At 47.0% G+C, this 13,544-nt stretch overlaps 1 protein-coding gene across 3 annotated transcripts in view; it reads left to right on the top strand.

Moving 5' to 3' along the window:
* UXS1 (UDP-glucuronate decarboxylase 1) overlaps positions 1-13,544 on the top strand; it is a 90,182-nt gene that overhangs the window by 39,494 nt on the left and 37,144 nt on the right. For all 3 annotated transcript variants that reach the window (XM_044263782.1, XM_044263781.1, XM_044263780.1), the window contains one exon: positions 3,360-3,540. In XM_044263782.1, coding sequence (XP_044119717.1) covers positions 3,360-3,540 — 181 coding nt within the window. The remainder of the gene's footprint in view (positions 1-3,359; positions 3,541-13,544) is intronic.

The raw sequence follows: 13,544 nt of genomic DNA, 5'->3' as shown, positions 1-13,544 counted from the left end.
AGGAGCTGGAGGAGGAAGGTCTCTCTTAATCACTTGGCTCAGGCCTCACTAATTGAGGGTGGGGGATGAGAAGTGTGGGTGGCCTGCCCCTATCTGGTGAGATACCATTATCTTTTGACCAGGAGCACCATTGTTTTGGCCCCAGCTAACAGCACCCACTCTGAACTATGAGGGTGAAGGGTAGAAGGTGGGAGTGGGCCATGGCTCCAGTGTCACTGATTCTATTCTTAATGAATTTCAGTAGATTTTCCTGCATAAATGTTTTTTCATTTGCTGTGTTCCCTTAGGACAATACCAAAAATGTATAGGCACTTAAGCGTAAATTGAGAAATACACCTGTGTCTTCAGCAGCAGAGAAAAATTAATTTTTCCAGTCTTTCTGCTGCCACATGTCAGAATGATCAGAATATTTGATGTCCCCCATTAACATATGAACCCTGCACAGCCTTGCAAGGGTTATTATTATATCCCTGTCTGATCATCTTCCCATCAATGCCGAGTATTACTAAATTTATTTCACTTTTCACGCCAGCACAATAAATGGGCTGAGCCTCCTTCACTCCCTGGCCATCTCCTAGGTTAAGTCACATTTCAGAGTCATCTGGTACCAGACTGTTGTTAAACCCAAAGCCTTTTCAGTGGTTGTGGGTGCCTTGGCACAAAGAAGGGGTTTGTTACAAAGGCATTCTTCTTGCTGACTTTACGGAGCAGCCTGAGTTTGATTGTTGCCCTTGAACTGGACCAGGTTCTCGGCCTGTGAGCTCCCACAAGAGAGGGAAGTACAGGCAGTTGAGATGAGCTCATAACTGCAGAGCCATGCGAAGCTGCCTAGAGCTCATTCAGTTCCTCTGGAAGAGGTGTCCCCGGCCTTTCTTCCTACTATCTTTTTGGGGGGTTAGCTCCTTGTTATTCAAAGGGTATTGCCTGGTTTTGGCAATTCGTTTTTCCAGGGGGTGCTTGTAAGTGATGAGATTCTGTCAATTTCGTTTCTGTTTGAACTGCTTGCCTATTGGGCTGAAATTGATTAGTGAGAGACATTGTATAACCACCCAGCTATGTTCCATAAATCTTTAAGTGTTTTTGATGGAAAGCACTTGCTCAAGAAAAACAGTTCAAATGCATTTCAAGCAAGGCTGAGGTGCTTCCAGCACGTTTATGTTACCACTAAAGCTAGCGAAATGTTGGAAGCAATCGTGTATAATTTAGTGTACTGCATTTCTGCTGGCTGTGAGTAGTTGCTCGGTTATTTAAGGTGTGGAGATAAAGTTAGCATGCAACAGAACGTCCCAGTTTAAGAAATATTTGCATATAGATATAGAGTTACATTTAAGAAGGTCAAATTTCTTTGAAAAGAGATGTAATTTTTCTGATTTATGAACGGTGGAAGGTTTGGGAAAATGCAAGGAAATGAAGGCCAAATAAAATGAATGTTCACCCCTCAAGTTAAGCAGTCATAGAGCTAGATTTGGAATTCCTGTGTTTCTCCTGAAAGTTCTGTCGTCAGGTCATCATTCAGGTGTACAGGTGAGATGTAGGCAGGCTGAGGGTAAAGCATGAACCAGACAAATCTACAGGTAGTGGAGAGAATATGAGATTAGGAAGTCTGTGAGCTTATTTTGTCCTCCTAATGATCTGGGGATCGTGGTCAGAAATTCTCATCCCCTGGGTGTCTCGTTTCCTATTTGCGAAGCAGAGGATCTGGGAAATGGGGCTCTCCGCAAACAATAAATACAGCTGACGGAACTCTGTGGAGCATCAGGACCTTCCAGCCATCCGCATTCTCAACCGTGATACAGCTGACCCTTGAACAACTTGGGGGCGAGAGGCACTGGCCCTCCGTCCCCCACTCCTATGTGCTGTCGAGAATCCGCCTGTACCTTGAGTCTTCACCGGCTCTTGACTGGCCTGCTTACCATAACATGGATAGGCAGTTCACACATGTTCTGTGTGTTACGTGCATTACACAGTTTGTTCTCACATGAAAATAAACTGGGGAAAGGAAAATGTTACAAAGAACATGGTGAGGAGGGGGAACTGCAGTCACAGTCCTGTCCTGCGCGTTTTAGCACACAAATCGGCCTAAGAGTGGAGCCGTGCAGTCCACACCCACCATGTTCATGGCCCAGCTGTGTTTGTATTGTTGTCAGAGCATATGCAAATGTCCGATTGGTGTGGATGGGTTTTTTCATGGCTGGCATGACCCCTCCCTGTCCCCCAGATGGTCCTCCTTTGCCCCGGGCTGTTTTGCTCTCACCCATGGTAAACGTTTGACTTACTCAGATTTTATCTGCGCTTCATGGCAAACTAAATGTTTTAAAACCATACACCTAGGGTTTTATGTGTTTTGTTTGTTTTTTGGTTTTTGGTTTTTCTTTTTCGGTAAGAGCATTGGAAGAATTGGCTTTTTTTTTTCCTGGCATTAATTCTTTCAGTTTGGAACAGGAGGGTGAGGTGAACGCAAGTTTTGATGGCAGAGAAGGTGGCACAGAGGGACAGAGTGCCACAGAGGTGGCACAGAGAACAGAACAAGACAGAGAGGTGGTTTCCCATGGCTGCTCCGCTTTCTGGGTTCGTTCTTCTCACTGCTTCCTCCCTAAAATGCAGTCTGCTTTTTCTGTCCCCCTCCAATTATACCCTGTAATTTGAATAAAGCCTTTCTATTAGTTTAAACGGTGTCTTTCAGTCGTGATTGCCTCTTCATGTTGGTTGTGGCTCAGGTTTGGGAAGCACAGATTGCCGGCCCCCTGCCCCCCGAAGCGGCATCCTGTCCCCGTGGGTCCCGCCAGCGGATCCCAGGCCGTGGTCGGGCTTCCACTCAGGCAGTGACCAAATGGTAGAACTAAATCACTTAGAGCTCCGGTTTGCAAACAGTATTTCTTATTCATTTGTTCCCACAAACAGTTGGAAGGATAATCATTTTTTTATGACGTTTTTGTGTCCAGTTTTTTAAAAACCACCTGTATGATTTGGTACTTCACCGAATCTCTGCATGTTGCTAGTCACTTTTTAAAAAGAAAGTCATTCTGCAGCTTTGCAGGGGTGGTGCTAGAATTAGACAAGTGATGTTCAGTGTCTCTCCGTTGAAAATACGAACTTTTTGATGTAAAATTCTCTGTCAGAGGAGACATTTGGAAACTGGAAACTATTTTTCTGCACTGTTGACTGGGTGGTAGCTTCAGTGTTTAGGTTGCTTAGAAGTTGGTGGTAGTATGACGACTTGTTCGGGAGGAAGAGCAGAGATGCTGTCTGAAAACTGTTGGTGTCTTCCTTCCTTGCTCTCCTCCCGTGTTTTAAATTGTGGCTGCTCCAAAGTCACGCTGTCCTCCTGTGCTTTCTCCGGGGACGTGGGGCATGTGCAGATAACCGGAGGAGCGGGCTTCGTGGGCTCCCACCTCACCGACAAGCTCATGATGGACGGCCACGAGGTGACTGTGGTGGACAACTTCTTCACAGGCAGGAAGAGGAACGTGGAACACTGGATCGGCCATGAGAACTTCGAGCTCATTAACCACGACGTGGTGGAGCCGCTCTACATTGAAGGTGAGAGAAAGCAGCTACTGACTGCGCGGTGAGCCGGGTACGTGGGCTCCCCAGAGCTGCCGGTCCCCAGTTGGAAACTTTTGCCCTGACCACAGTGAGTGTGAACTGTGGCTCATTTCTGAAATGGTCTTACTGGGTACAAGGCACTATCGTAGTTTCCGTGATAAAGAGCAGTGACGGCAGTGTGGGCGTTTGACTGTACTGTCCCCAGCACTCCTGGCTCTGGGCATCATGGGCTATTCCAGAAGGGCTTGTGCAGTGCACCACCCTCCTCACTGCATAACACATCCAGTGCCTGCCCCACTTGTGTGAAAATACTTACTTTGAGCTTCCTACAGGGTGCTGGCTGGCGTGGAATGCTACTTACCAGTGAAATTCCACATCAGGAGTTTAAAGCCTTAATAACTTTGCAACTCTCAAGGAGTCAGGGATTGGGGGCTGTAGTGGGTTGGACGGTGGTCCCCAAAAAGATATTTCTGTGTCTTAATCCCCGGAATCTGCAAATGTGAGCTTATGTGGGGGAAAACGTCTTTGTGGATGTGACGAAATTAAGGATCTTAAGACAAGATCCGCCTGGATGCCCCAGGTGAGCCATATTTCCAATTGCAAGTGTCTCTATAAGGGACAGAATGGAGAAGCCACAGATGCCTGGGGAGAGGTGCAGGTCTCACGAACACCAGGGCCGAGATTGAGGCCACGCAGTCCCAGGTTCAAGGACTGCCTACAAGGCAAGGAGGGATTCTCCCCTAGAGCCTTTGAGGGAAGCGTGGCCTTGCCAACACCTTGTTTTCTAGAACTGTGAGAAAAGAAGTTTCTGGTGTTGTAGTTCACCTAGTGTGTGGCCCTCAGCTACAACAGCCTGAGGAGGCTGGGGGGGGGAGTTGTCTGAGGTGTGCTGATGAGGACCTCTACCAGGTGCTTGCTCAGCAGGCCTCTTGGGGCCACCAGCCTTCTCGTTCATTCTCACTGAAATCTGACCGGAGTCCCAAGAGGTAAATGGTATCATCCTCCCTTGCGTATTTACAGAAAACTGGTATTGGGTTGTGGTCTTCCCAAAGCCGTAGGGCTCTTAAGCGGTCAGGCCAGAACTCAGCCTCAGGTTTCAGGCTCCAGAATCATCACCTGGCCCTCCCCCTCCTGCATGGATGGTGTGGTGTTCTGCTCCTCTGCGTGGCCCGGTCATGGACATTTTCCCATGTCAGTACAAGGAGGTTGTACTTGGAGGTTCCATATTCCCACCACCTACATCAATGCGGAAAACTTTTTTTACCCATAGATTCAGACTGACACCTTAGAGTTGCTGAGCAGTGTTTATCGTATGGGTATGCTGTGCTCTATTTACTCCTATCCTTAAATGTTCTCCAGTGTTTTATTATAACTTGTCTTCCTCTGAATTTTATTTCCTTAATAAAAGACTTTGAATGTGAATTTTGCCAAATGCCATGTCCTCATTGTTCCGTGTTGTCTGTTTCACAAACACAGGAGTAGCACTGAGCATTATCTTCAAAAACTAACAAAATAGTTTGCTAATTTGATAGAAAACACATGGTTCTTTGACTAAAAAAGTTAGATTTTTTTCCCTAACATGTTAAAATTTGCAAAAGAAATCTAGTTCTTTTACCTTTTTAAAAAAATTTGCTTTTCGTGGGAGTTCTTAGTAAGAGGGATATTAATCACTTGGTATATATTTAACAAATGTTAAAGGCTTTAGCCTTCTAATTCTATTGAAATTTTATTATTATAGTCTCACCTGTATATTTTCCCCATTTGTTCAATTTCTTTTATGCTCTCAGTGTCTCAAGAATAGAGAAATATTGAGCCATGGTGTTTTTGTTTATGTGATTTTTTTTTTAAAAACATGTGATTATTTAATCTATCAGGGATTTATTTCAGGGTTAGGCTGTCGTTTGTGAGGTGACCCAGATGATCTTGGTAGTAGATATATTGATTCACATTCCCCCAGACTTGATCATTGATTGTGGGTTTGCTGTGAGGGTAAATTGAGGTAACACACATGATAGGGCACTAACAGGCAGAACTGCAGAGTGTGGGAGTCTCCATGCTGCAGTGAAAGCCCTCGCTAGTGGAATTAAGGTCATGAATCAGCCAGCAGCCGTAGGACACCGAGATTACCTGGGATTATGTGGGTGGGCCCACATAATCACGAGTATTGAAAAGTGGCAGTGGCAGCAGGTGGAGGAGCTACTGGGAGAGATCTGGTAGCAGGGATGCCTTCAAGGCCACAGGCGCTAGGGAGGACAGGGGGATTCAGAATGTGAGGAGGACTTGACCCATGGCCGCTGGCTCTGAAGGTGGCCTTGAGCCAGAGCCTGTAGGCGGCCTCTGGAAGCTCCCAGCCCACAGCCAGCAGCAGGGAGATGGGGACCTCCGTGCTGCAGCCTCATGGACCTCAATTTTGCCAGCAGCTTGACTCACCCACCAATGGCAGGAATGCAGCCCTGCTGATAACCTGATTTCAGCCTATGAGGGCAGAGAGAACCAGCTGGGCCACACCGCGCTTGGCAGATCTGCAGACCTGCTAGATTATAAATGGGCACTTTTTTTTTTTTTTTTTAAGACTCTAAGTTTGTGAGGGCATCAGTAGATGAATTAGCATACAGTAAAATCCTAGCCTAGAGATACTCCTATTTATACACGTTCTTTCCCCACAGTCCAGACCAGCGCCCTGGCATAAACACTGGACAAGATGTCCCTCTGTGCCACGTGGAATGTGCAGCCCGAGCCCTTGTCAAGGACTTAACACAGGGGCTGGGCCCTCCTAAGTACTCCCCAAATGATAGATGCTATTATTATTCCTCTTTCCCCTTTCTTTGCACATGGCAGTAAATGTTTGTGAAACAAAACTCTTGATCACATAATTTCAGTAATCCCGAGAAACCAAAACTGGTAAATAAGTTATCTGCTTTGCCGCCGAGCTTTGACACCAGCACTACTGGAGACCGTTTCTCCCGCTTCTGGCAGTAGACTCCGTGTGGAGACACACGTGAACCCAGCGAATGGGCTCACACAAGAAAGGGTTCACACTTCTGCCCTTTGCTGGTGGGGGGAGTGGCCCCCGTGTGGGGGAGCAGTAGACATAGACTATGGAGTCTAAAGCCTGTTTTCCACTTTGTCCGACCTTAGCAGAAGATTCTTACACATGCCCGGGACAGACTCTCTACCCCTTCCCGTCTCGTCGCTCTTCTTCCCCCACAGTGCCCACCTGACTCAGCCCCGGACGGGGAGAAGAGCACCCATCACTGGATCCCACTCGTGGGTACAGCTGTGCATCTCAGGTCGTGGTCCTCCTCTCCTCACCAAAGCCAGGCACAGCGTGAATTTAACCGGATGAACTCCGTTTGGTTTCCCCCCTCCCCTTGGTGTTGTCACACAAAGGATGACATGACTTAGGGCACCCTTGAATTGACCTGTCCTCTCCTTGTGCTGGCAGCACCTGCCGTAGCTCACCTCCCCAACAGTTTTTCCTCTGATCAAGTGTCACTGCCTGTGCTCATCCTAAGGGGCATTACCATTTGGTGTAGTGTGCACACCAGGCTCTCAGCCGCGGCAAACGAGATGTCCTGCTGATGCGATAGACTCACTCTCTTCTGTGAGGGACAGCGTATCACAAGTGCGTACACTGCATGTTTGGTACATATCTCTCCTTTTGAGTCCCTTCTTCCTAGTGAAGGAACCCCCACTTGATGTGGTATTGACACCATAGCAGGAACATTCTTCAGCTCTCAGAAGCATTTTATGGGACTTGGTTTGGTTTCTTTGTTTTTCCGGGGCTGGCAAGTTGTCTGGGTTGTAACGGGGTAACAGTGGTGTCCCTTAATTTGGCATGTCCGTAGCAGAGCTTCATTCATTTTCCTTCCACACAGAGTTCCTCCTCTTGTTATTTTCCAAGTGTAACCATTAAGTTTCAGAAGCAGAGGCATTGGCGATGTAACTGCTGTGGGAAATGAACTGTTGTCTGCCCTCGGGACGTGGTGATGGCATTGGGAAGGGAGAAAGTGATTGGCACACACCCGGGGTCAGAGCTGAGAGTGGGGTACCGGGGAATTCAGAGATGGCCACGTGGTCACGAATTATAAGACTGATGAAGACCAGCGGTGCTGGTGGCATTGGGGTTCTGTTAGAGGCTTCTGTGTCCCCCTGCTGCACTGTGGGGAAGGACTGTCATTGCTTTGGAGGGAATTATAATACTGAAATAACAGAATCTGGTTTTATATTGCTTTAAAAGAACTCTGGACTTTACCAGATGAGACATTGAATTCAGATGGTGAATCTCTGGAAGGAGCCAAGTTAATCCTTCCTCCCCATCTATTAAGGGTGCGGGGAAGTTTCAGACCAGCCAGGGTTGGGGATAGCGGGGTGTGTTCGGGTTTTGTGGGGGAGATGCCAGGTCACGGAGATGGTGGAAAGGAGGCTCAGCCTTGGGGCAGCCCCTCGTTCCAGCCTGGAGGGCTGAACAGCGGATGTCGGCGGCAGGCCAGCTCCCTGAGAAGGAAGCGTGTCTAGAGAAAGAGCCGTGTGTTCCTGGAGGCAAGGATTAGGGATGCAGGACACTGAGCACTGACCCTGGAAGCTTTTTCAGAACAGAACTGACCCTGCTGGGGGAGGATGGAGGTCTAGCCAATCCTTGACTTACAATGGTCAACTCAAACCATCTTCTGACATTATAGTGGTGTGATAATAGTACACATTCAGTGGAAACCATACTTTGAATTTTTTTTTTTTTACAGATTTTATTTTTTTGAGAGGGACGTGAGAGAGAGAGAGCACGCGTGTTTGCATGAGAGGGGGAGGGGGAAGGAGCATAGGACAAGGGAGAAGCAGACTCCCCAGTGAGCAGGGAGCTGATATTCGACTCCCTCCCAGGACCTGGAGATCATGACCTGAGTGGAAGGCAGACACCCAGCCTACTGAGCTACCTGGGGTCCCATACTTCAGATTTTTAATCTGGATCTTATTCTGGGCTAGGGACATGCAGTCCTGTCCTCTTTTGATGCTGGGCAGTGGCAGGGGCCGCAGCTCCCGATCAGCCAGCGATCACAGGGGTTAGCACCCTCTACATTTACAACCATTCCATACCCAGACCACCCTTCTGCTTTCAGTTTCAGTACAGTACTCAAAGAGTACATGGGATATTCAGCACCTTATCATAAAGTAAGCTTTGTATTAGAGAATTTTTACACAACTGGAGGCTAATGGAATGCATTAGCCTTGTTCTAAGCACATGTAACACATGTAATATATGTTCTGAGCACATGTAACACAGGCTAGGCTAAGCTATATGTTCAGGAGGTTATTTTATTAGCACTTGACCCTATGAATATAGTATAGTTTTATACTGGGGAGTTTGCACGTATGGGCCATAATGACCCCTCCTTGAGAAAGCTGCCCCATATACACATCAAAATCATTTTTGTTGTTGCCTTTGACTCATGTCCAGGCTCCTGGTGTAGACAGCCTGGGCCCCTCCCAAGAGCTGTCCCAATTTACTTGTCCACCATCAGCCTTAGCAGGAATCTTGAAACCAGCATTTCTATAGAGGACAGAAAAAGACAGAGACACCCCTCACATCATGGGGAGTCCATTCCTGGAACATGCAGTACCCGTGAGTAGGAGGTGTCCAGGGCAATGAAAGCAGAAAATGACAGTCGTAAACTCTTCATGAATACTCACTGTGTTCCAGGCACAGTTCTAATCACTGCGTATAATTAAGAGTTTGAATTCTTTCAGCGTCCGTAAGGTAGGCAGTTACTATCTTCGCATCACAGGTGAGGGAACTCATGCATGGAGTCCTGTAACCCACCTTTCTCAGGCACGGGGATCCTGTGCAAGGCCAGGAGGGGTAGGCACCAAGTCAGGGAAGACAGGAGAGGCTGGACTATCACACCCAGATGCCCCGGAGTTGACCGTGAATGGTGGCTAGTAACTGTGTTTGCCAAGAGCATTGGGTCTGTGTTGATGTAGGTATTTGAGGAGTGCTATTCTGATTCAGAGATTTTTGTTGGATTATAATTTAGAATTCTTTTCCTCCTGTTCAGTTTTTTGTTTGTTTGTTTTTGCAAATGTAAACATAAAATGCAGAGGCTACAGATCTGATGTTTTCACCCACCTCCCCATTGAACTTGGAGCCGTGGGGAACCCCTGCAGTGAGGCTCTGGCCCATAGGTACTTTCTCACCACGGTGTTATGGTGACCCCTGAGCACTTGAGGGGATTCGAGGCAGATGAGGGTGGCTGCCAGCTGCAGGAAATTGACCGGCAGCTGTGCTGACCAGAACTTTTGATCCTGGGGCTGAGCCAGACCTCTGGCATGTAGTCTTCCCTTTGCATTAAGTCAATATTATTTGATATGAAATCAAGGCAAAAATCCCACTCTTTTAGTTCTTCATACTAAGAGAAATTGGGTCTTTACACTGAGAAGTCCTCTATCTTCTTAGATACTGTTTTGCATCATAAATACCAGTGTTGGGGGACAAGGGCTCGGGCCACACATTCCATGTGGCACAGAGGGACATCTTGTCCAGTGTTTATTCCAGGGCTCTGGTCTGGACTGTGGGGAAAGAACGTGTATAAATAGGAATATCATTAGGCTAGGATTTTACTGTATGCTAAATAATCACACATATTCACAGCAAGAGCCAACCTTTTATTTTATGTATTTTCAAAGCTTCAGGGTGCACTCTTGATGGGTATCTTATCAGTTTAGCAAGGTGTGGCTCTGGCACAGGGAAGCAATGGGACCAGGCTATCTAGGAACTTATATTTAAAAAGAAGAAAGAAAGAAAAATCACAGGGAGATGTGAAGATTCAGTTGGCTTTTATGTGGATTTCCCCTTTGATAGAGATTGCACTTGATTTCTTAAAATTTTTTATTTATATATTTTTTAAGATGTCCTTTATGGGGTGGGGTGGAGCATGAGCAGGGGGAGCGGCAGGCAAAGGGAGAAGCAGACTGCCCTCGATCCCAGGACCCCGAGATCATGACCCAAGCCAAAGGCAGACGTTTAACCCTCTGACCCATCTAGGCACCCCTACACTTGATTTTTTTGATGGAGTCTGAACAAGGATTTTGAGTGATCTCGAGTTGTTCAATTTTGATACCTTTGTCCTTCTGTATTTAAGTATCATTGGTATGTTTTCCAGGCACAGTGAAATTCATCCTGAACACCTGTGGGAATTTGGTGTGTGGTTAGTGTAGCTGCAGGGTCAGTGTTTTCAAGATTCACGGTGGGGCTGAGCACCCCTCAGTTGTACCCCACCCCTTGCCCATCCTCTTCCCAGCATAAAAAAAAATGTCCTGTGTTCTGGCAGGAAGGCTGTTTTGGACCTACTTAAGGAAATTCTGTGAAAAAGGAAAACACTAATTTGCTTTACTGTTTCCCTTCCTTGATCATTAATTTGAGCTCTTTTAGGGCTCATTGCTTAGGTCCTGTTTTTCTGGCGATGATTACGGCATATGGGCCTTGTAAATGTTTCGGGGTCATAGGAGGGTCACCTGGTGGACACAGCTCCAGCAAATGAACAGCTCTGCCTTCTGTTTTCTTCCTCTCCCTCCCTTCAATTTAGATTTTTGGATGTCATGCTCATTTTTGGTGTATGTTTCTTATGATGAAATTGACATCTTTTGAGGGCTTTATTCCCCCTCCACTGTGAGGGTTAGCTTTGCTGCTGTATTATTATTAATATCGTTCAGTATTTTTGTAGCACTTCTCATTCTGATTATTTACACTCCTCCTAAATCCCTCTACTCCCCCCCCCCACTCTCCTCTTCACAATTACTAACCCAAATAATTACTCAACAGCCTCTGTTGTTTGGTCCTTTTTAGGACAGAAGCTGGAGTTAGAGTCATTAATTCTCCTGGAAGAACACATTCTTGTGGGAAAGAGGAGCTGTTCGAAATACTAATTTTCATAAGACTTCAGATTCTTTCTTTTTTTTTTTTTTTAAGATTTTGTCAGAGCGAGAGAGAGAGAGGGGGCACAACAGGGAGAGCAGCAGGCAGAGGGAGAAGCAGGCTCCCTGATGATCACGCACTCGATCCCAGGACCCCGGATCATGACCGGAGCCGAAGGTGGACACTTAACTGACTGAGCCACCTAGGTGTCCCAGACTTCAGGTTCTTCTTAAACACAGTGCATCAGTGTTGCTACTTAGACCGTGTGACATAGTTTTTACGGCACACCTTAGCCTTTCCGGATGGGATGACAAGGAAGCTGCAGTCAGGCTGAACCACAGATGTGAAAACAACAACAAACCAGATGCAGTAGCCTTTTGGATGAACAAGCCCCAGTCTCTGGGTCGCCTCTTCATCCAGTTCACTTTTAGTGAGCACAGTTCCAAAACCGGCCGTGGCCGCAGCGGGGTATTGGATTTCCATCACAGATCCCCAACCCTGTCTAGCCCTTCTGATGCATGAGATCTGCCCAGGAGTCTGCATTTATGTGTGTGCATGGGTGACAAGGTGGGGGCACCCTCCTGCAGAGAGCAAAGCTATGGGGAGAGCCTAAGGAAGAAGGATCACTTGTTCTCAGTGACTATCATCTGGTGAGGAGGGCATGCCGGCAGCTCTAGCGGGACAAGGCAGAATGTGGGAATTAGCCAGCAGTGGGGCGGCGAATGGGGAGGGTGATTATCCCAGATCAGGGCATACAAGAGGGCTCCCCCCACAGGCCGACTTCTGAATTGAGCCTTGAGGGAGAAAGTGTGGACTCCGGTATAGGCAAAGGAGACAGTGAGGAGGTTTGAAATGTTCGTGCCTTTTGCTTAGTTTTGGACTTGTGAGGGACGAGCTCTTTGGTCCCCTTTTTCTCTAGTCTCTGAGGCACTGACTTTCTTCGCTGCAGGTCTTATCACCTCCAGAGTAAAAACAGTGCTAAGTGATTTGTTCTGTGAGATCACAACCCATACCCTGATTTAAATGGTCTTTGGGAAGAAGGGAGCCAGCTCCAGGGGCCAGGCACACTGGCCGTGTGTTCTCCGGGGTGGCGCTCAGCTCTGAAGGCCTGGCCAGGTTTAGTCCGTGGTGGGTCTGGCCCCCTCCTGCTTCGGAGCAGCACTAGGTGCAATGAGGGGTTTTCCAGAGAGAAGGTGCGACATGTGTGCGTGGAGTTGGTGGGCTGCTGCATACACCTGTTGTCCTTGAACTCAGAAGCAGGTGAGCAGGGACAGACCCATGCTCTTACCAGTCCTGTCTGTAAGCTGCACAGAGGGTAACACAGCCTAAGAAGGGTGGCTTTCTGTGACACCTGGCTTGTTAACTTACAGCTCACACCATAAAGTTTTTGTTTGCTTTTTATTTTTAGCAGTGGTTCAATTCAGAATGACTTGGGCGGAGGGCGGTCAGAAAGTATTCACAGCATTTTCCTCTCATTAAGATAGAGACTCTTAATGAATTTCCATGCTAAAGACTATAAACGATGTCAAAAGGTTTGAGGTTTTCTTAGTTTTCTTGAAGAAAGATTAGCCTTTCAAAAGTATGGGTTCTGTTTTTAGATTAGTAGTTTTCAAATGTGGCTTTAAAGTGTGTGTGTGTGTGTGTGTGTACATACACACAAATCTATATGGAGTCTCCCCACCGGGAGTGTCTGCATCTGGATGCCAGGGGTCCAGGTAACCCCCCTTCGGAAGCCTCGTGGTGTAACTGCTATATAACAGGGTCTGACTAAGGACCTTGAATGACTGGCTCAGGAGCCTGAAGTTAGCTCTTAGATTCCCGGGGTAGAGAAAGGGAGGAGAACAGATACATAAACCCAGACCATTCATTTTGACTTCAGCCTTAGTAAAAGTCACACCCTTTTTCCACTAATCCCCTTTTCATCTGCTTTTACTGCTCATGAGTATTTTATTTTGTGTTTTGCTGTCCTAACCATTTTCAGTTGTACTAGCCAGTCCTGTTAAACGTGCTATGTTAGAACCGAAATCCAGAACTTTCTCACCTACAAAACTGAAACTCTAAACCCATTGAACAATAATGCTCCTCCCCCAGA

Source organism: Neovison vison, chromosome 8 (assembly GCF_020171115.1).
Source record: "Neovison vison isolate M4711 chromosome 8, ASM_NN_V1, whole genome shotgun sequence".
Taxonomy (NCBI): domain Eukaryota; kingdom Metazoa; phylum Chordata; class Mammalia; order Carnivora; family Mustelidae; genus Neogale; species Neogale vison.
Note: the sequence above shows the minus strand (reverse complement) of the source record. Positions and strands in the feature narration are given on the sequence as shown.